General features: G+C 45.2%; 2 protein-coding genes and 1 non-coding gene across 3 annotated transcripts in view; 1 reads left to right on the top strand and 2 right to left on the bottom strand.

Moving 5' to 3' along the window:
• Window positions 1-21,350, bottom strand: part of LOC149330454 (glycine receptor subunit beta-type 4-like) — a 99,205-nt gene that overhangs the window by 64,385 nt on the left and 13,470 nt on the right. The gene's annotated exons all lie outside the window — the stretch shown is intronic.
• LOC149330458 (uncharacterized) lies at window positions 5,634-9,772 on the bottom strand. The gene is made up of 4 exons (XM_089561040.1): window positions 8,876-9,772; window positions 7,573-7,641; window positions 6,240-6,329; window positions 5,634-5,794 (listed from the first exon to the last, which is right to left on the bottom strand). The coding sequence occupies exons 1-4, from the start codon at window positions 9,752-9,754 to the stop codon at window positions 5,732-5,734; spliced, it is 1,101 nt and encodes a 366-aa protein (XP_089417166.1). The 5' UTR covers window positions 9,755-9,772; the 3' UTR covers window positions 5,634-5,731.
• TRNAI-UAU (transfer RNA isoleucine (anticodon UAU)) lies at window positions 20,955-21,047 on the top strand. Its single transcript is given in 2 exon segments — window positions 20,955-20,992; window positions 21,012-21,047. It is a non-coding gene; the product is annotated as a tRNA-Ile (tRNA).

Here is a 21,350-nt window from a genome sequence, read left to right on the forward strand (position 1 = left end):
TGGATTAGATTAGATTGGATTGGACTGGATTGGATTGGTTTGGATTGGATTCGAATAGATTAAATTAGATTACATTAGATTGCATTAGATTAGATTAGATTAGATTAGATTAGATTAGATTGTATTGATTTGGATTGTATTACCGATGCATCACCACAAGTCTAACCACAAGCACCACCACCAGCTACACTTCCAGCTGAATCATGGAGTAGGTACGGATATTGCTTTCGCAATTACCGGGCTTAACCAAGCTAAGCCACAACGAATTTTTTCTCTTATTTTGTGTATTTGTGTTACCGTGCAATTATGTGTATAATCCAAGTGCTATGGTCTTATCTTTAAGACCGCAGTATCTATAAAGGAAATCCAAGTAAAAAAAAATGAACTTTCCTACGCCTTGTAGAAGGCAGCTTCCTTCTGCTGTCCCAACCGCCATTTTGGGCCCTTCTGTAGCAATCTCTTAAGCAGAGAAAGTAAAGACATGTTCGGCAAAAATCTGGCACAAATTGTCAGCTTCCCTAAAAAGAGAGTGGACCTCACCGACGCAATGCGAGCGAGGCGCTTGAACAACAGCCTCCATAATCTTCTCGATCGGGTGGAGACCCTCTTTGTCTATCCGGTGGCCGAGATAATTGATGGCTGGCTGCTGAGACATGCATTGCTCATGTCTCAGCTTAACTCCGTGCTCTCGGAAAAGTTCTAGCACCTTTTTCCAGGCCTTCACTTCAACCTCCACATTTCTTCGAAACCGGTACATCATCGAGGTATGCTTGAACCCCTGATAAGCCTGACAGTACCTTATCCATTTCTGTTTTGAAAATTGCCGGAGCAGAGGATATTCCTAAGGGAAGCCTGTTATAGCAAAACAGCCTTCTGTGTGTGTTAATGGCGCATAGTTTCCTAGAAGCTTCATCCAGGGAGACTTGACTGCACGCATCTCGCAAACCAAGTATGCTGAAATACTCTCCTCCATGTAAAGATGCGAACATATCCTCAATAACTGGCAGAGGGTACTGCTCTACAGCACAGACCGGGTTAAGGGTAGCCTTGAAGTAGCCACAACTTCTGATAATTCCGTTCTTTTTAGTACTGGCACAATAGGAGTCGCCTAATCAGAATGTTTGACGAGCGAGAGTACGCCAACAGAAACCAGTAGGTCCAGCTCTTGCGATACCGTCTCCCTTAGAGCGTAAGGAATGGATTTTGCCTTACACAATTTGGGCTCGGCTTCAGCTGCAGGCTGGCAGGAGACCCCTTGATCCGACCGAGATCCCGGGAAAACACATCGTGGTAGTCGCCGACTAAGTTGTTTATCGCTCCTGTAGACTCTTGCGTTGCGTCTGGGAAGTCTTGCGTCGACTACGACCGGCGAACTGGAAACCTCGCTCCGTCGAGCAAAGAAATAGGGCTACGGCCAAAAAGATTTGGCACCGAGCAGTTGAGTACGATAAGCGAGCAGTTTACGGAAAGAGCCTTGTATTGCGCACACAGCTACCATTTTCCCAGCACTGGCGGTGGTCCCACATCACGTCACACGCGAAGGCTTAAGCGCCAGCCACTGTTCACGACGCTTGTCAAGAACATCCCGAGAAATGACGCAGACAGGCGCCCCCGTATCCACTTCCGTGGCAAGTTGCACACCATCCCACGTGAAAGCGCGCCCTGTCGGTGGCTTGAGGCGGCTTTTTCGTACAGAAAGTGATGCCCATAAATGCGCCCCTTCAGTATCTTTCTCGGGCACGGCTTCAAGAGCGGCTTCTTTGAGAGGCAAAGCTTTACCGTTCGCTACTTGCGGTGTGACGCGGTCTTTTTTTTTTTTTTGTAAGAAAAGAAAGTAAGAAAGTATTTATTTAGCATAAAACATGAAATACAAACAGACAATTTCAAGGACCCAACAAAATTTGTTTAAGGGTCCCGACCGATGATGATCGCCGATGATACGACACATCTTTGCAAGATTACATCTGCCCCCTCAGCGATAACACCTTGCTCTGATCTAAGAAGATCTGCTGTCGTCATGTTCGTCGCTACCATATCGACCACATTGCTGCGGCACAACGAACACGGGAAGCTTGAACCGACTTGGGCTGGGAAGCTTGTAGATTAACAAGGGCTCCGATTTTGGTGTCGTATTTCCACAATCGTTTTCAGCGGCTTGGGCAGGAAGTGCCAACGCTTCGGCCTCTTCTAGCGTTAAATCATTTTTAATACGAAATCATTACTTGGCTATGTCGACGATTTCGTGTCCGTAAAACGCGTCGGCAGTGCGAAAGTTCGTGTGAAAGTTAAGCGAAAAAAAAGAATGATTGTGTGCGATAGAGGATGATGTGAAGATAACGCGCGTCAAAATTTGGTCGATGTGGAGTGATTCGAGCCGTAAATGTCACTTGTACGTCAAAATAGTATCGGACGTCGATATAGTGCGAGGACGTGAAACAGCACTAGACGTCAAAACTGCGGGGGAAACGCAACCACGTGACAAAGGATGATAAAATTTTGTTGTACAACAAATTTCATTCATCTGCAGTAATTAGTTAATAATAGAGACCAAAAGGTCATTAGACGTCAAAATAGCCCCGGATGCGCATATACTGTGAGGACGTCAAAACTGGAAGAAGTAAAAAGAGAGGCAAACAGCCAAAAAAGAGAATAAGAGGCAAAAAGAGAGGGAAACAGTCTAAAGTGAAGCAAAAAGAGGCGACGAGTGTGAAGGGGGCATCAATGCTTTCGAGTTCTCCCAATGGGTCGCCGCAGTGACCTCTAACGTTTTCTTTTTGTTGCTACTAAGAGTCGAGGTCAATGACTAATTTATCAGGTCTATGAATCTAACCTAGCTATCAATCTAACCAACTTAGCATGTGTAACCTCCGACCACATGATTTAAAAGTGTACTTTGTAAATAATATTCCATAACTTCTTTTCATATATTGTAGTTTGTGTACGTATCGGTGTCCTCTTCCCATTTGTCATCAACCCACCAGTGTATAACTTTCAAATTCATTTGTTCAGTTGTAATGTTTTTTCTAGTTTCAAAACTACTTCTCTGTGTAGCAATCCGTTCAACCGTAAATATTACAATTTGTTTCTATAGTTTGCTCGTATGCGACCTGCCACCGTTGTATGTATGTGTTTATTTTATTTATTTTTGTTGTAATGGATCTTAGATGAGCCACAGGCATTTTCAAGCTATTTTCTTTAGCTTTTGGCCTGTGGCTTATTCAACGACCGTATGCAAATTTGTGAAATAAAGTGAACCTTACTAGCTCTTAAAATCTCTCCAATAAAAGTCTACAAAACTTGAAGCAGCAGTTGACGATGGCACACATGTGTTTCCTCGAATAACTCAACGCTTACTGCAGCCTTGACCTGCACGAGTTTCCATATCTTATGCATGCCACTTGTCATTAGGGAGCAGTGTTTTTGCGTGCTGCAGGTCCATACGACGGGTCCCAATGAAAGCCACCTTCCTTACCTCTTGAATATGCATCGAAGGTGAGTAATCGCCCAGTGCTGAGGCATCGACTGCGAGCCTGTTGACATGAACGTTGCCACGAACGACCTTCTGCTTGCGACGTTGCGAAAAATGAATGCAATGAAAGCGTTAGAAAAAAATTGCGAGGTAACTTTGGCAACTAAAGTGTTGAGAGGCGAAAGCCGAGGACGCTATGCCGTGACAACTTCCGGTGGATGTGACGTCACACCGTTCCCGTGGCTATATCTATATCCAAATTAAACATCTTTCGGGGATCTTAAGTGTTAATTGCGCTTAATTACACATTTTTCCACCTAATTTGACACAAATCCGCCGTTTTTCCGACCATTCTGTGAAAATTTTCACTATGCTGTGACGACTTCCTGTGGATGTGACGTCACACCGTTCCCGTGTCTATATCGACGTCCGCGCTATTTCGACAGAATTTCGCCATTTTGTCCATAATTAATTAACTAATTACTCTACAGTCATCAAACATGACTTCTAGGTTAATTTTTTCCTTCTCTATCTGATGCAACCATTGGTTTTTTTTTCTATCCTTTTAGTTCCCGAGTTAAACGCGTGTGACATGCTTTGTTAACGAACGGACGACAGTATGAGCCATTAAAGGATTTCGCCTTAAAAGAAGTTGTAGTCGGCTGGCGAGAATGTTAACGGAGCTGAGAACCTGCGCCGTTTCAACGGATTATCTTTGCATTTAAACTGGGTGTGCAGTGGTAAACACCTTTACCGCGAGCACGAATCCGAGTGCATTTCACGTGCAACAAGTCGCAGATCGAGGCCCTCTCGCGTCGTCTGCTTTAAAAATTGCGAGGACACTTTGGCACTAAAGTGTTGAGAGGCGAAAGCCGAGGACACTGTGCCGTGACGATTTCCGGTGGATGTCACGTCACAACGTTCCCGTGGCTATATCGGTACCCAAATTATACATCTTCCGGAGTTCTTAAGTGTTAATTACGCTTAATTACACATTTTTCCATCTAATTTCACACAAATCCGACGTTTTTCCAACCATTCCGTTACAATTTTCACTATGCAGGGATGACTTCCGGCGGATGTGACGTCACACTGTTCCCGTGTCTATATCAACATCCGCGCTATTCAGACGCAATTCGACATTTCTGACTATAATTAATTAACCAATTAATCTACAGTCATCAAAACTTGCCTTCTAGGTTCATGTTTTCCTCCTCTATCTGAAGCAACATTGCTTTTCTTCTATCTTTTTAGTTCCCGAGTTAAACGCGTGTGACACGTTGTTAATTAACGGACGACAGTATGAGCCATTAAAGGCTTTCGCCTTAATACAGCTTCATCACCTTCGTGTGTTTTCTGAAAGGCAGCATCTGACCCTTCAATCTCGCGGCGTAGTATCCCGATAAGGTTGAAAGAAACGCGCTCGCGCATTCAGAGAAACAGGGATCACCAATGTACAGAACGGTCCACGGTTAAAGGGAACACGCAATCTCGCGGCACCAGGTGCATGCGCGGGAAGAGCAGCCGGGAGTGCTTACCGCAAACGCCTGGGAAAACTCCAAATTTTTATGCGATTCATGTCAGAGTTAGCTGCAACTGACTCTTTTTGTCACGTTCGATAAGGTAATAATCAAATGCTGCCTCCTGCACGCCGAAATTTCTATGCAGGAGGATGACGTGCTGGTTTAGCAAGCTTGAGATACGGGCAGATGGACATAACTATGTTTCTTCAATTCAGTATGACTGCTAGATTAACTCATGAAAGACGATAAATGACTGGCAACGTGTTAACTTCACACTTTTTGCTGCTATTGAAGCACCCTGAGTAAAATTTTGGAGCTATAAGTATTTTCGCACGAACGACATCATTGCTTCTGCTGGGCTCCAAGGAAAAATTGTGTCTGCATAAAACGGCGGTTTAATTGGACAGAAATGTATCTACAACTAGATTTTATTCAAAAAAAAAGACAGAGTATAGTTGGCCTTCCATATTATTATCGGACTTCTATAGCGCACCAAAGGAGAGTGAGATAATTAATAGAGCGTTCTGGTTATGGATAGGGACAATCGCGTAAGCGTCACAGGCTCCAATTTTTTTTAGAGTTTTGATAAAGTACAATGAAATCTCTCAGAAGCAATGAAATGACTGTGGAGCTGGCAACTTTATTTCAGAGATCGAGATTTCATATCGACTGCACTTCTTATATTTAAAAAAAATTAAAAGTGACGTAGAGCAGCAGTTTCCCGAACTTGTAGGTGAGGCTACTTGACACTCTCACTTGTTTGCACGAGGATGACCGTGTACGTGATGATTGTTCCTGCAAGCTGGAGGGAAAGACAGCAAGAACTTAATATTATCGATGAATGATGTTTCATCATTATTACTATGATTGGCCACATTTATTTATTTATTTATTTATTTACAAATACTGCAGGCCCTTCTCGGGCCCATGCTGGAGTAGATACAAAGAAGACAATATAAAGAAGATACAAAGAAATACAAAGAAACAAAAAACACAAAGATAGAAAGGATACAAAGAAGACAATGTTGTGTTTCTTTACGGCAGAAATTTTCTCTCATGATCAACGTCTAAGAAGCTGGAATACTGATAACTTTAACGAATAAATGCACAGTTCCCTCTGCGAAGCATTGAATAATGGTCCTTCGGCATACAAAGGAAGAACACCCATTTTCTGCATAGCGGAGCGTAATGATATAACACTAACTGAAAATTTTGTCTTTCAAAAGTGGACTTTTCAATCTCCTTACCGAGACAACCAGTGGCAGGTTCAGTGAGAAAAAGTCTGCTCCGGACAAAGCCATTTCCTTAGGTTTTATGGAGTCCCGAAGGTAACTGATCTGCAAAGCGTAAATCATAGGTGCAGAGTCATCAACCGAGAATAATTAGACGCATACAACCTGAAAGAAAGAAAGAAAGGAAGAGAGAAGGAAAGAAAGAAAGGAGAGAAAGGAAGGAAGAAAGAAAAAAAGAAAGAAGGGAAGAAAGAAAAAGGAAAAGAAAGAAGGAAAGAAAGAAGGAAAGAAAGAAAGGAAGAAAGGAAGGAAGAAAGAAAGAAGGAAAGAAAGAAGGAAAGAAAGAAGGAAAGAAAGAAAGGAAGAAAGAATGGAAGAAAGAAGGAAAGAAGGAAGGAAATAAAGGAAGAAAGAAAGAGAAAAGGAAAGAAAGAAAGGAAGGAAGAAAGAAGGAAAGAAAGAAGGAAAGAAAGGAAGAAGGAAAGAAGGAAGGAAAGAAAGAAAGAAAGGAAGAAAGAAGGAAAGAAAGAAAGAAAGAAAGAAAGAAAGAAGGAAAGAAAGAAAGAAAGAAAGAAAGGAAGGAAGGAAGGAAGAAAGGAAGAAAGGAGGAAAGGAAGAAAGAAAGGAAGAAAGAAGGAAAGAAAGAAAGAAAGAAAGAAGGAAAAAAGGAAGGAAAGAAAGAAAGAAAGAAAGGAGGAAAGAAGGAAGGAAAGAAAGAAAGGAAGAAAGAAGGAAAGAAAGAAGGAAAGAAGGAAGGAAAGAAAAAAAGAAAGAAAGGAAAGAAAGAAAGGAAAGAAAGATAGGAAGAAAGAAATAAAGAAAGAAGGGAAGAAAGAAAAAGGCAAATAAAGGAAGGAAGAAATAAAGAAACAAAGAAAAAAGGAAAAGAAAGAAAGAAAGAAGGGAAGAAAGAAAGAAAGAAAAAAGAAGGAAAGAAAGGAAAAGGAAAAGAAAGAAAGAAGGAAAGAAAAAAGGAGAAGAAAGAAGGGAAGAAAGGAAGAAAGAAGGAAAGAAAGAAAAAGGAAAAGAAAGAAAGAAAGGAAGAAAGAAAGAAAGAAAGAAAGAAAGAAGGAAAGAAATGAAGAAAGAAAGAAAGAAGGAAAGAAGGAAAGAAAGAAAGAAAGAAAGAAGGAAAGAAAGAAATAAAGAAAGAAAGGGAGAAGGAAAGAAAGAAAGAAAGAAAGAAAGAAAGGAAGAAAGAAAGAAAGAAAGAAAGAAAGAAAGAAGGAAAGAAAGAAAGAAAGAAAGAAAGAAAGAAAGAAAGAAAGAAAGAAAGAAAGAAAGAAAGAAAGAAAGAAAGAAAGAAAGAAAGAAAGAAAGAAAGAAGGAAAGAAAGAGGGATTGTTACTTGGTTAAAGTATGCTCCATCTTCAAGATATATAGGGGCTGTATGTAAAGTCTGCCTTAATTTTCTGAGCTGAAAAGAAAGAAAAGCAAGAATGAGACCCCTTCAAGTAGAAGACAAGGCGTGCAAGTAACCTTCGGTAGACTTTATGGTAGGCAAATATTATAATTGTCATCCTAGCGATGCTATAGGCACTGAATTGCATTGAATTAAACGTGAAAACAGTTGCCCTACAGGCTGCAGTTGTTCAGTATTTACATTGTTTTTCCAAAACGCAATGTGGTTTAAAAAACGTTGCGTTCATTACCCTCAGCATGTGAAAGATTCAATTTCTAGTACATCGCGCCTTGTGGTCCCTGTAATACATTTCGCCATACACCAATATATCTTTCAAGTCCCACAGATTCCAGCCTTTTTTGTGCATTGTTGGGACTCCTGCGAGTACAGCTGCACTGTTGCACTCATTAGCAGTCACGGCCGCTTCCGTGACTGATATTAGTTGGTTTGTGTTCTGCAGGAACTTGTGCGTAACATTTTAAGTACTCTGGCGAACCTTAGAGATAGCTACTCTGGGATGTTCTTGAGCGGACTATAACGAAAACGCAATCCTCTGTAAAGTAATAGCATTAAACGCGCGACATTTTACAGGAAGAAACAGCAACAATAGATTCAAGACCACAAATCTGAGATAGACGAACAAATAAACTAATTTCTTCAATAGAAGTTCCCAGATTTGTTGTCCACAAGCTACCGCAATGTCACACACTTCTAATCAAGCGGCAGCCAATTATCCTCCGTCAATCCGCTGCGAAATGTACAACATCAAGGATCGTCTATCGGGCATCAAGAATCAAGCTACAGTTATGCGATTTGCACGAGTCGCGTTCGCGAAAGTACAAATGAAAATGAAAATCGGTGTTTGGGAGAGGAAATGGCGCAGTATCTGTCTCACATATCTTGGTGGACACCTGAACCGCGCCGTAAGGAAAAGGAGGAAGGTGAGCGTGAAAGAAAGGAAGGAAAAGGCGCCGTCAACGCAAAAAATACTCCCTCTTCTCCTGCCTGTTTTCATTTCGTGTCTGCTGTTTGCCCAATCCAAATCTTATGAAGTTATGATTCAGAAAGAACACAACCATTCTGTCATGAGTCGACTACTACAAATTTGAAAGTACAAAGCTGCTAACTTATTCTTCGCGGCAGTTTGAAAAACTGCATCTACGTTCTTCTACTTTGTAAGAGCCCAGTGCTTTGTCGCCTACACAAGCAGCATTGTTTCAAAACAAAGAACAAAAACAACTTCACTTACTTCCTTTACCAATGCCTGGCTCAAACCAGCGATGTCAACGAAGTCGAGGCAGGATGAGACGGTGTAGAATACTGACATCAGGTGTTGCGCTGTCGAGAAATCTTTTTCCACGAACGTAGAGTAGAAGCTTATGCACGATATTAAGAGGGTGGTTGCACCGGAGGCGACGATGGACCACTGCCATACGTGGTTAAGTCTATCCTTCAGGTCTGCGATTGCGCGTAGGTTTACTCTGACTTCTTCAATCTGTCTGGCCCGCTTTACAAAAGCAGTCCTTGAGCGTCCATCGACGACTGACTCCACAACTTCGCGCTGATGTCTGATGTACAACAGGAGAACTTCAATACAAGATCTCAGGACGACGAAATGGAGCATCTCGTATACATAGAACAACCAGCTGCCGGCTATGGAAACTGTCTTCATGAATCCGTTCATGACTTCGTTGCATTGAAGTACATCGATAAAATCGAAAGCGAGGTACGAACTAAGTGATACATTTGCCAAGAATATCATCACCAGCAATAATCGGACGACATAGCAAGTGGTTGCCCGTTTGCATCGTTTTGGTGCCAAAAACCGCACTACTTTTTCGTACCTCGCCGATTCTCTGAAAAATTCGAGCAGGAAGCGTGATTTCACGGCCATAAAAGATACATTAATCAGCACCTTCAGTGCAACGACTGTATAGACAATTACGTAAAGAGATTTGGTAAAACTTTTGATATTGGTGAATACATCGATCGCCGCTTGATAAAAGTACAAGATTTCAGTGACCAAAAACACGGCAAAGCATGCCAAGGAATAGATTAGGTACGACGTTTTCCACGTCATACTGATATCATCTTCATTACTGCTCTGAAGGTTTCGGAGAAAAAGCATGCCAGAAACTCTGCAGATCAAGCCATACCGCCTGAAGTGGAGTGCCATAAAGGACGCCATACTATCCTCGTGAAACTTATGTTCACCAGATTAGTTATGAAAAGACCGTTTCTTGTGAGCTGTGGTTTGTGTACATCGTTTATCTGAAAGAAAGGACATGAACAAAGTCACATTTTGTGGATGAATTCTGTGCACTCCACATCCCCATTGAACAACTCCCTGCTTTACGCCAACATAAGAATATTTATGTCATTGGGACACTAGAGCATAGGGGAAACGTTTTGAGTAATTCTATTGCTTAGCGTAGTTGACACCGTAGTTTAAAGGCTGGCGGTTTCTTCCAAAAGCGTTGCAGTTTGATTATTGAATTCAGGTATCGGCCCTCCGTTTTCAGCTTCTTACATGTGAAACTTGCTGTCGTTTAAATTGAAATAAATTTGCACTCTGTAAAGGAATGTTCAAGTTAGTAAATGTGGCACGAAACAGTCTCACTTTATAGCGAACATAACTCAACGTTTTGTGAAAATTGATTCTTGCTTCAACTAATGACATTAGAGTCGCTGATGTAGGTATGAAATGTTGCTATGTTTAAAAGTAGACTCCACACGGCCCTTTTCTAACACCTTGCTCGCATACAATTCTGACAGCGCTGATACCAAGATGGGTGATGTAGCAGTCTGACCTAATCGCATTTACCGAAATAGGTAGCCAAAAGAAAAGCCGCAGTTAAGCAAGATGGAAGCTGGCATACATACTCTGCGGATGTCATTTGCACAAGTGTGGTAATCGGCGGCTTGTAAAGCCGATTTTATCTTCCACAGACCGTTTAGTGTAGCAGAATTCAGAAGACCACACGTCTCAGCAGCTCACTGGTCAAAACGATATGCCTCAACAATACGCTTGCATGACCTCCCCTATGCCGATTCGGCAATCAACGACTTCGTCACTGAGTGCTTCCAGAATAGGTGCAACCCTTTCTACTGAACATAATGACGCAGGTAGTCACAATGTCGATTGATCTCCCCCGCCGTATGTGCTGGGTTCTGTTCTCGTTCGTGTGTAAGTGTTGCTTTGCATGTTTCATGCCCACAACCCTGAGCCCTGGTGCGAGTCGGTAGCACTTAATTATGAATGATACCATAGCCACAAAAGCTTCGGGCGAAACGTATTGCTGGTGGCATTCATTTGGAGAGAAGGCTTTCGCCCGCACGGCAGGCTTAATGGAGTGAAGCAATCAACACGGTCAACACATTCGATCGGGTCGACTCTATTCGATGTTTTAAAACTGTGGCCACGGTCGATGCTCCTTCTGTAAAAATAACGCAGTTAAAGCGTTCCTGAAGTGAAAGACATAAAAATATTGGTCTGTTTTGTAGCTAGGAACACGGCGCAAAGTCCGTAAACTTAAAAAGACCGAAAATTATCATGCAGTTAATGAAATTCGTGTCATTTCTATTCGCGTAGGCCGGTAAAAAACTATGAAACTATAAAAACGGTGACGAAGTAGCGAGCGGCAACTACTCAACCCGTGGCCCCTATTGGCTTCAGCAGGACGTTCTTGCGGCTAGTTGGTTCATTTTTGCACCCGTGCTGTTGAATTCGTTTCTTTGCCTCTTGTACTCGTCCTATTCGAGCATTATTAACTTTCTACCCATTCGCTGTTCAGTACCCTGACTTTAACTACAATCTCGCTTCTATGAGCTACTTACTCCGCGTCTCATTATATTGTTCAGTGACGTCAAGCCAGTGAAAACTGGATGACATGACGGATGGCGAAGGCATAAATTAATGGCTGCGGGCCTAGCGCAAGCGCTCCTGTACGCGCCAATGCCCTCTTCGTCTTCTTCTATTCCTTCACAATATTCTCCAATCGGCTCTGTGAAACCCCGAATCGCTTTGGAGTTTCGATGAGTCGGTTTGGGACGTTTATATCTATAAAACCCTAAAAAACTAACTGCGATGTAGGAGGAGGAAGAAGAAAGAAAGAAAGAAAGAAAGAAAGAAAGAAAGAAAGAAAGAAAGAAAGAAAGAAAGAAAGAAAGAAAGAAAGAAAGAAAGAAAGAAAGAAAGAAAGAAAGAAAGAAAGAAAGAAAGAAAGAAAGAAAGAAAGAAAGAAAGAAAGAAAGAAAGAAAGAAAGAAAGAAAGAAAGAAAGAAAGAAAGAAAAGAAAGAAAGAAAGAAAGAAAGAAAGAAAGGCGGGGAAGTTAACCAGCTAACCGGAAGATGAAACGACTTTGTTACCGTGCACGGGGGAAAGGGATAAGCGGATATAAAGGTGAAGGGGGAAAAGGAGAGATAAGAAAAAGCAGAAGGCGAAAAGGCTTCGGCAAGGTCACAGCTTGTCGTGCAGAACCGCAGGAGGGCCCGGCAGGCCCTCACCGCCGATGATCACCGCGGTCAGTGTCCAAGAATCGTGACCTCCGTCAGCGGGCTTGTATCGATGTGTTCCAGCGCAAAGCGTAGAGAATGACTTGCAGAACTGTACGCCGGGCTTTCACAAAGAGTATGAGATATGGTCTCATCGCGGCCACAGATGTCACATGCACGGTTAGCAGCCATGCCGATCACAGTAGAGTAATGGTTTGTGAATGCGACACCAAGCCACAGATGGCACAGCAATGTTGCCTCACGTCGTGGTAGAAAATGCGATGCGAAATGCGAAATGTACCCTTGTGGCCGTGGCGCAATTAAAATGTGATGGATTCTACTTAGGAGCTGCCCTTGTGAGTAGGAATGTTCCGCAATTACGAGGAAAACACTCGCGCCATTTTGTCGCAATTGTGCAAGCATCGCTCTCCATGGTTAGTCGCCGAGCGCTATTACGGCTCTACAAGTCCACAGAGTGGCAATCAATCAAGGCTTTAATGTCGCAAGTGGAATAAATGCGAAAATTTTGAATAAAATACCTTCGAGATCACGGCGGCGAACCGCATTGGAGCAATGCGAAAGCAAAACGTCCACATACTATATCGACGTCGTTGGCTGTTCTGACGTCCGTGTACTAATCGACTTCCATGGCTATACTTCGACGTCTAAGTGTATTTTTTGCGTTCAATTAATTAACTAATTACACCTCATCAACCACATTTTTCCCACGGCAACATTTTATCACACACTACCTGTCACAATCACACTTTCACACATTTATCTTGAGAGAACGACGTAATCGTGCGGTCGAAATTGCGGACACATTTCGCTGACGCAGCATAGCCATATAATGCTCTCGCACTATAAAAAACAAACAAAAAAAAAACAGAACACACCACGCAAATATTAGCTTCAGTAAAAGGAGTTTCATGTACTTCGTATGGCATCTTTGTCGGACCGCTGAAGATTTCTGGCAAAGAGAAGTAATCATGTTTATGAAATCCGACTCTACAGGAGAAGACGACATTCTGCATATGAAATTTCTTGTGTAATTGGTACGGTACCTTCATTTAACAGGCACCGTACCTATGGCCCGGTAGCTGACTGAAAGGTACAGACAAAAGAAGTGAAAAATTTAACATTTTATTAATATGAATTTAACGATTACTCGAATACCATAAGTGAGAATCGTGCTGTTCTTTTTTTCAGTTGTTTTTTTTTCAGCGGATTATCTATGATACAGTTCCAAGTTCACTGCAGAAGTGCAGGCGAATTTCGTTGTTAGTAGCTTATCGACTGTCCTCTGCATTACTGCTCGCTCATAATATGCTGATGACAGTCTGCAGTTGGGCTAGTAGCTAAATATTCAATGTCGTCCTTGAGACAAGACCATGTGCGACATACTGGGACAAAAATTTTGAAAATTGAAAAATTGTAAGATACTGTTATGGAAATATTGAAGGTAACAGTCCATTCTTCTGATATGTACAAAATCCTTCTTTTAAAATGTTTCCACCGATCGCATCGAACAGTTAAGGCTGCCATAGAAAACAAATGAGCAACGCTTTTGATGACAGCAAGAACGCTATTAGTAAAAAATATACAAGCCTGCCGTCGATTGATCGGCGGATATATTGATTGTTATAGTGAAATGTTACATTATTGTCGTGTCCGGTCGCTGTGTTGAATGCAGCGAAAGACGCACACGGTACTTTAAGACTTCGTTTATTTAAAGCCGATGAGGGTGCGACCAGCGTCGACCGAGGCAGGAGCCGAACTGGCCGCCCGAAGAAAGGAGGGAGCGGAGAAGCGTCCACGGGAGGGAGTGGCTTCCCAGAACAGGAGGAGGGTGCGGGGGCGCACCATGGGGGGGGCATCTGGCGACAGCGTGCGACGAGGGGCAAGTGGTCGTTAGGAGGAGGATGCGAGTGGTCGTTAGGAGGAGGATGCGAGTGGTAGTTAGGAGGAGGATGCGAGTGGTCGTTACGGGGGCGCACACACACAAAAGCAATAAGGGGACACAACACTTCCTTCCCCCTTAGAAAGTTGCCTGGTATCGTGCAGGGGGTCGGCGCTCACGCGTGGAGGCGCGCTGGCTTTGTGCGCTCGGGGGAGAAACACTTGTAGGCTGGCTGTTGTTCGCTGTGTCTCCTAGGTCTGTCCTGGGCGAAGTCTCTTCTTCCGGGAAGAGGTGCCAGGCTATGTGGGAAGATGGTGCACGTGTTCTCTCCGCTGGCGGACAGCTCTCAGACGGCGTCGTAAATCTACGCAGCTGGTTGAGATGTCGGCGTGCTACTGTGCCATGTATGTTGACGAGCCAAGAGCGCAGGCCTATGCGTCTGATAATTGTAGCTTCCTCCCAGCGTGGCTTTTTCAGAAACTGTCGGGCGAGGACGCGCTGCCCCTCATTAAGCGTGCCGCAGCGCGGAATTGCTTTTTCTTCCCGGAACGTCTCTGCCTTTGGCTCGGGGAGGATGGCTGTGAGCTGGGTTCGCATTTCACGCTCGAACATCATTTTCGAGGGGGTCTCGCCTGTTGTGCTCTGAACCGTCGTGTGCTGCTTGAAGAGAAAGCGCGCAAGGCGGCGCTGCAGCGAGCCTGTCTGATCTCTTTCAAGGGCGCGTTTTAGCTCGGCTACGTAGCGCTCGGCTTGTCCGTTTGTCGCTGGGTGGTAGGGGGCCGATGTAACTGATGAGATCCCGTTGTCGCGATAAAACTTGAGGATCTCCGCAGACACAAACGGTGTTCCGTTGTCCGACACTACCTTGCGCGGCAGGCCGAACGTTGCAAATAGTGATCGGAGGTTGTCAATGACTGCTGCCGAAGTCGTCTGTCCCATTTGCCTTATCTCAAGCCACTTTGTGTAGGCATCTACGACCACAAGGAAAGTGCAGCCCTCAATTGGTCCTGCAAAATCAATGTGCAGTGTGTGCCATGGTGTGTCTGGCTTTTCCCATTCTGGGACAGGAGCTTTCGGCGGGGCGCTCCGGCTGCTCTGGCAAGGCTTGCATTCTCGCACCACTGTTTCGATGTCGTTGTCAATGCCAGGCCACCACATGTAGCTTCTGGCACACTTTTTCATTGCAACGATGCCCCGATGTCCGGCGTGGATGAGAGACATAGCTTGTGCGCGTAGTTCTCTCGGCATCACAACTCGGGACCCAAATATGATGCAGCCGCGATGGGTGCTCAACTCTGTAGCTCGCCTGCGGTAAGCGTCGAAGTTGTCCCCTTTGAGTTTATGCACGTTGCCTTGTTGAACAGCTGTGTAAACTAGCCGGAGAGCTGCGCACTTCTGCGTAGATGCTGCAACTGTGCCTGCTGTAAGCGGAGGTTCTGGCAGTGCTTCGAACATCAGAACGTCTCCTGGTGGAAATGGTTCGTCAACAGTTGCGTCTAGTGGCAGACGGCTTAGCGCATCGGCGTTTTGATGTTTACTCCCATTGCGGTAGACCAGAGCGTAGTCGTACGCTGAGAGTTTGATGCACCAACGTGTCATTCGCGGAGACAAAGTTGGTGGAATAGGCCTTTGTGGTCCCAGAATGCCCAATAGCGGTCGGTGATCGGTTATAAAGGTCACCTTCCGGCCGGCAATGTACTGGTGAAAATGTGTCGCCGCGTAGACGATGGCTAGCCCTTCTTTGTCAAGTTGCGCGTAGTTGCGTTCTGCTTGCGAACAACGTACATGAGGCGAAGGCGATGGGAGCTTCCCTTCCTTGCTCGTCAGTTTGCGATATAACCGCGCCGACTCCGTACGGTGATGCGTCGCAAGCCAAAAGCAGAGGCTTCCTTTCGTCGTAGTGGCGGAGGACTGTACATCTTCGAATCAGGTCTTTCAGGGCATCGAATGACTGCTGATGGCGTGGCGACCATGTCCATGTCACATCTTTCCGAAGGAGTTGGTATAAGTCGTTGGCCACGGTAGCTCTTTGTTCCAAGAACCGGTCGTAGAACGTCAAGAGTCCGAGAAAAGCCTGTAGCTCCTGCTTGTTTGTTGGAGCTCGTGCTTCTGTGATCGCTCGCACTTTGTCCTCGGTAGGGTGAATGCCTTCCGCATCAATTCGGTGTCCCAGAAATTGCACCTCTGGCACCGCAAAACAGCACTTCGATTTGCTTATGCACAAATTAGCGTTTGCTAGCCTTTCGAGAACGAGCTCTAGGCGCACTGCATGCTCTTCAGTGGAAGTGCCACTGATGATGACATCGTCAAGGTAGACACAAACTCCTGGGATGCCCTGAAGCACTGTCTCCATGAATTTTTGAAATATGGCCGGGGCTGCAGCTACGCCAAAAGGCAGTCGCTTGACTTTGTACAAGCCCTTCAGTGTGTTAATTGCCAATAATTCAGCAGTTGACTCGCTCACCTTCAGCTGCTGATACGCCTGGGTGAGGTCCAATGTGCTGAAGACTCTTGCGCCACGCAGTACACTGAATACTTCTTCAGGTGTCGGTAGCGGGTAAGAGGACGCTTTAGTCGCAAGATTGACGGTGCTCCGGTAGTCTCCGCAGAGGCGTATGGTTCCGTTCTTCTTGCGAACTACGACAAGTGGTGTGGCCCATTCTGAATGCTGCGTCGGCTCGATGACACCTTGCTGCTCCAGTTTGTCCAACTCTTTTTCAACTGAATCTCGGAGAGCAAACGGCACCGGCCTGGCCTTCAGAAATTTGGGTTGCGCGTTGTCCAACAACTCCAGTGTGACCGGGGGCCCTTCGTTTCCTGGAATCTCTTCCGAGAATACTCTTTCGTATTTCTCTTGCAGTTGCTCAACCATGTTCTGGCTCGGCGTCTGGTGTATGCCGCATATCATCACGCCTAGTGGAGAAAACCAGTTTCTCCCTAGAAGGCTTGATCCTGTGCCCTTCACAACAAGCAGAGGTGGCGTATGGGTCTGGCCGTTGTAGTTAACCTGCACGTTGGCAGAGCCCAATAGTGGCAGATTCTGTCCTGACCACGTTCGCAGGTGCGTGTCGTCTTGTTGCAGGGCGGGTGCGTCAGATGGCCATGAAGTTCGGAACGTGTCCTCACTGATCAGAGTACAGGCTGCGCCGGAGTCCACCTCGAACTTAATCAGCTGGTGATGTACGCTTACTTCTGTAAAAATCTTCGGTCGCGTGCCGAGATTCATGGTGTTCAGGTCGTACAACACAGATGGTGTTGCTGATGTTGTTCCATGGAGATCAGATAGCGGCGTATTCTCTGAGGCGTTGACGCTGTGATTAGGCTGGGAAGGTGACTTTATCTTGGCAAGTCTCCGTTTCGTAATGCATGCTCTTTCGATATGCCCTCGCTTGTGGCAAAAATTACACGTGGCTGACTGGAATCGACATCCCTGGGGGTTGTGTTGGTCGTCACACCGCCAGCAGCGTTGTGCCTTTTTGACCGATTTTACAACAACAGAAGGCTTGCGCACCTGGTTGCTTGTCTGGTGTACCGGCTCGGTGTTCCGGCGAATCCCTCTCTGCTGGTGACCGGCGCTCTCCGCTCGAACGGCGATGTCGTAAGCTTTGCTGAATGTGAGGTCCTTCTCAGCGAACAGGCGCTGCTGCAGTGACTCGTCACTCAGTCCGCACACAAATCTGTCGCGTAACATCACGTCCAAGGGAAGCATGGTGGTGTTAGCAGAAGAAGCTGCGTCTCCCTCCTGCCCGGTAGCTGTTGTCGACAGCGTTCCAAAATTGCAGTCGGCAGCGAGCTTCTTGAGCGCGGCTACGTAGGCGCTCACAGTTTCTCCTCCCAGTTGATCTCGTCGTTGGAAGCGAGCCCGGCTGTAGACCTCGGATGGCCTTGGGTCGTAGTGCTTTTGCAGCGCTTTTACGATGTCGTCGTAAGACACTGCCGCTGGTGTGCTTGGCTGAATAAGGGCGCAGACAGTATCGTAGGTCTGCTCCCCGCACAGCGTCAGCAGGTTGGCCCTCTTCAAGGCTGGGTCTGTGATGTTGTTAGCTTCAAAGTAGAACTGAAGGCGTCCAACCCACGATGACCACGATGAGCCGTTGAACTCTGGTATCTGATTGGGAAACCCTCGCGTAGCCATGGCTTGTCAATAGCGTTGCGTAGCGCGGGTCGAATCCACTTTCTCGTCGCCACTGTCGTGTCCGGTCGCTGTGTTGAATGCAGCGAAAGACGCACACGGTACTTTAAGACTTCGTTTATTTAAAGCCGATGAGGGTGCGACCAGCGTCGACCGAGGCAGCAGCCGAACTGGCCGCCCGAAGAAAGGAGGGAGCGGAGAAGCGTCCACGGGAGGGAGTGGCTTCCCAAAACAGGAGGAGGATGCGGGGGCGCACCATGGGGGGGGGGGGGCATCTGGCGACAGCGTGCGACGAGGGGCAAGTGGTCGTTAGGAGGAGGATGCGAGTGGTCGTTAGGAGGAGGATGCGAGTGGTCGTTAGGAGGAGGATGCGAGTGGTCGTTACGGGGGCGCACACACACAAAAGCAATAAGGGGACACAACAATTATATGAAAAATTGCGTTCATATAGGTTTCCAGCTAAAAAATACTTCTGTCTAGAATTGCTCAGTAGGGTCGGACAAGAAGCAGTTAGTTTATTATCGTGGAATTCAGATCTGCCTATTTCATAGATACCGATGATTCAGCGCGAAACTCGCTTACGCACATACTACACATGGGTTAGCATGTTCGTTCCATTGCCGCGATTAACTACTCTCGAGCTCTATGGCGCAAGAAATAGACATTCAGCACTTCTACCTCAGAAGATACAGCGGTAATTGAACAACTCGTCTTTATAGACCGAGCCTGTTTATAAGGACGACTAGAAGAAAAAAGTCTGGAGGGACCCATACTGCTCCCATCGAAAAGTGTTTTCAGAATAAAGTTCATACTTATTCAGCAACTCTTTGGCAGCCTCAACTTGTTCTCTCTTCAGCGAGGTTTGAGTACTACGCTGCATATTTCATAGGCATAAGGTCGTATTAAGACAAAAAAAAAATACTCATTAATCACCTTTGGCTCGCCAGGCCGCACAGCTTGTAGTCGATGCCGTTTTTAATGTTATGTACACGGGCTGCAGGTTTTGCAATGGCCACATCAGCTTGATGATGCCCTGTAGTAATCAGAACGTGTCGAGTCGACACATGCGATCCGCTACGTTCACTTTTATAAGTCGACGTCCGATTGATAGTATTCGTATGGGAAGTTCTATAGAAACGTTTCCCGAAGCAAAACAACCTAGTTGTAATGCAGGTTTAATACGATTAACTTCATTCTTTTTTGAGCTTATGGGCTCCTAAATGGTATAGCTCAGTCCTCGGCGTGCAACTGGATCCAAAATTCAAGCATTGTGTTAAAGGTGTATAGACACGCACTTTTGATTGCAAATTTCTTTTTTGTGATGATACCTAAGACATTACCATGTATGAATGACCACGAGCTATTCGCCAAGAAGCACTAAAGAATTTGTTATTGAATTTCTTCACCCACCTGTTTCGGTTTGAACAGTCGAGCGATAGCTATTACGTCAGAGGTCAGATAGGTCACGTGCAGCATCAAGAAAACTGCAAAATAATTGCTGCTGTTTCACTAGCTGTGCAACCAGCTCTTGAGGGGGTTTGGCTTTAGCGTTGTAGAGAATGAAAAGGACGAAGTAGAGATTATACTGCAGTTTTGTCATGCCCTGTGTTACCTATACTCACCTCCAACGTCAGAGCCATCGGTAATCTGTTGAAATCGAAACCAGAACATGTGACGGAATAAATTCAATTATAAATTATTCGAAGGTCGGAGAGAAATAGCACGTGGTGGTCCATGTAAACTAACGTCTTTTGCATCATTACAGAGAAGAAAAAAATTGAAACCAAAAACTTGGTGCCTTTACTTATTTCATATTATAAACGCAAGACAACCAGTATAGTTTGTCTTCGAAAACGTCTAGGCAGAAAATATACATTCGTACCTAGCCTTTATTTTAAATTCGGCAGAAAAGCACGAGGATGATGAGTTGAGTGAGTTGGAGTGGATGCATGTCTGGAAAACTCACCGCGAAAGAAAACACGAATACAAAAAGCAAGATCACACGCACGAGCGCTGTATCACAACAGACTTTTCATTAGGACGATTATAGCATAAATAGGATGAAATTGAGAAACGAAGACATGCAATAAACAGGACAATAGAATTGATACGATAATATCGGGAAAACAGGCGAAAAAAGAGGCCTCAAACACAGGCTCGCTAGGTTGATTACTTCCCTACTGATTCAAGGTAAGCAATCTCTTTTTTAGTGAAAGCTATCAAAGCGTAACCACCTTTGATGACTTCTACTAAGAGGACAGCGTTACACGTACTCGCAGCTTTGCTCGTTAACGCGTTGTATATTTCCATTCTTCTAGGAAGGAAATATTATTCAAAAGAGTGACAGACGTTTTTTTTTCATGTACTTATTTGTATGCCCTTTTTTGTCTCCCTCAAGTGCATTGAGACATAAAATGCTATACTAAAATTCTACTGTTTAAATGGCAAATAATTCGCGCACGTGCGCAGGGTGCAAAAGAGCTGCAGCTGCACAAACTGACTGATTTACTCGTGTTTGAATATCGTCATGACAGCCGGGTTACAGCTTCATCGCAGCAAGCATGGCACATGTGCCGACCACTCGCACAAGACCCCGACGTTACCCAAGCCACACGGGTAATCGTCCAATATTGAGGATGTATGGTTTTACACTGGTCCTTTGTAGGGCCGGTCATTACCAATATGTGTCCAATATTGGGTCGATTACCTGTGCAGTAGCGCGACGCATGTCTTTATGAGAGCGATGGATGGACGGAGACGAAATGAGATCCCGACGCGGACACAACAGCTGAGGCGTCAGTTCCCCAGTGGCGCAATTGGTCAGCGCACGGTACTTATACGACAGTGCTTCGTGAGCTATGCCGGGGTTGTGAGTTCGAGCCTCACCTGGGGAATGCATTTTTTACAATTTTTTTTCTATTATTGCGCCAACATTGCGGGCGACATTACTCCAAAACGGCACCTTGTGATACTTCCACCCTTCAACGTGCGGAGTTTCCCCCTCTCCCCCCATTTAGACATGTGAAGCCTCTACCCTAACCCTAAGTGCCACCCAGAACTAACCTCCCCAACCCACCCGTTAGATAGCAATGCAACCATCCACCCTCCACTCATATCCTCGCCTCCAAAACCACCACCCTTCATTTCTATGCAATGGATACAGCGCGACTCAGTACTCACAAAACGGAGGGCGCAAA

Source organism: Amblyomma mixtum, chromosome 9, assembly GCF_055824585.1.
Source record: "Amblyomma mixtum isolate Tamu chromosome 9, ASM5582458v1, whole genome shotgun sequence".
Lineage (NCBI taxonomy): Eukaryota > Metazoa > Arthropoda > Arachnida > Ixodida > Ixodidae > Amblyomma > Amblyomma mixtum.

What these genes read in the sequence shown, in the direction of transcription:
- LOC149330458 (XM_089561040.1), bottom strand. Translation starts at nt 9,754, where the DNA reads ATGCTTTTTCTCCGAAACCTTCAGAGCAGTAATGAAGATGATATCAGT. An exon ending in GCCAGGCATTGGTAAAGGAA is followed by an intron (nt 7,642 to 8,875) that starts GTAAGTGAAGTT and finishes CTTTCTTTTCAG; the next exon opens with CTCAGAAAATTAAGGCAGAC. An exon ending in ACCTGCCACTGGTTGTCTCG is followed by an intron (nt 5,795 to 6,239) that starts GTAAGGAGATTG and finishes CTTTCCCTCCAG; the next exon opens with CTTGCAGGAACAATCATCAC.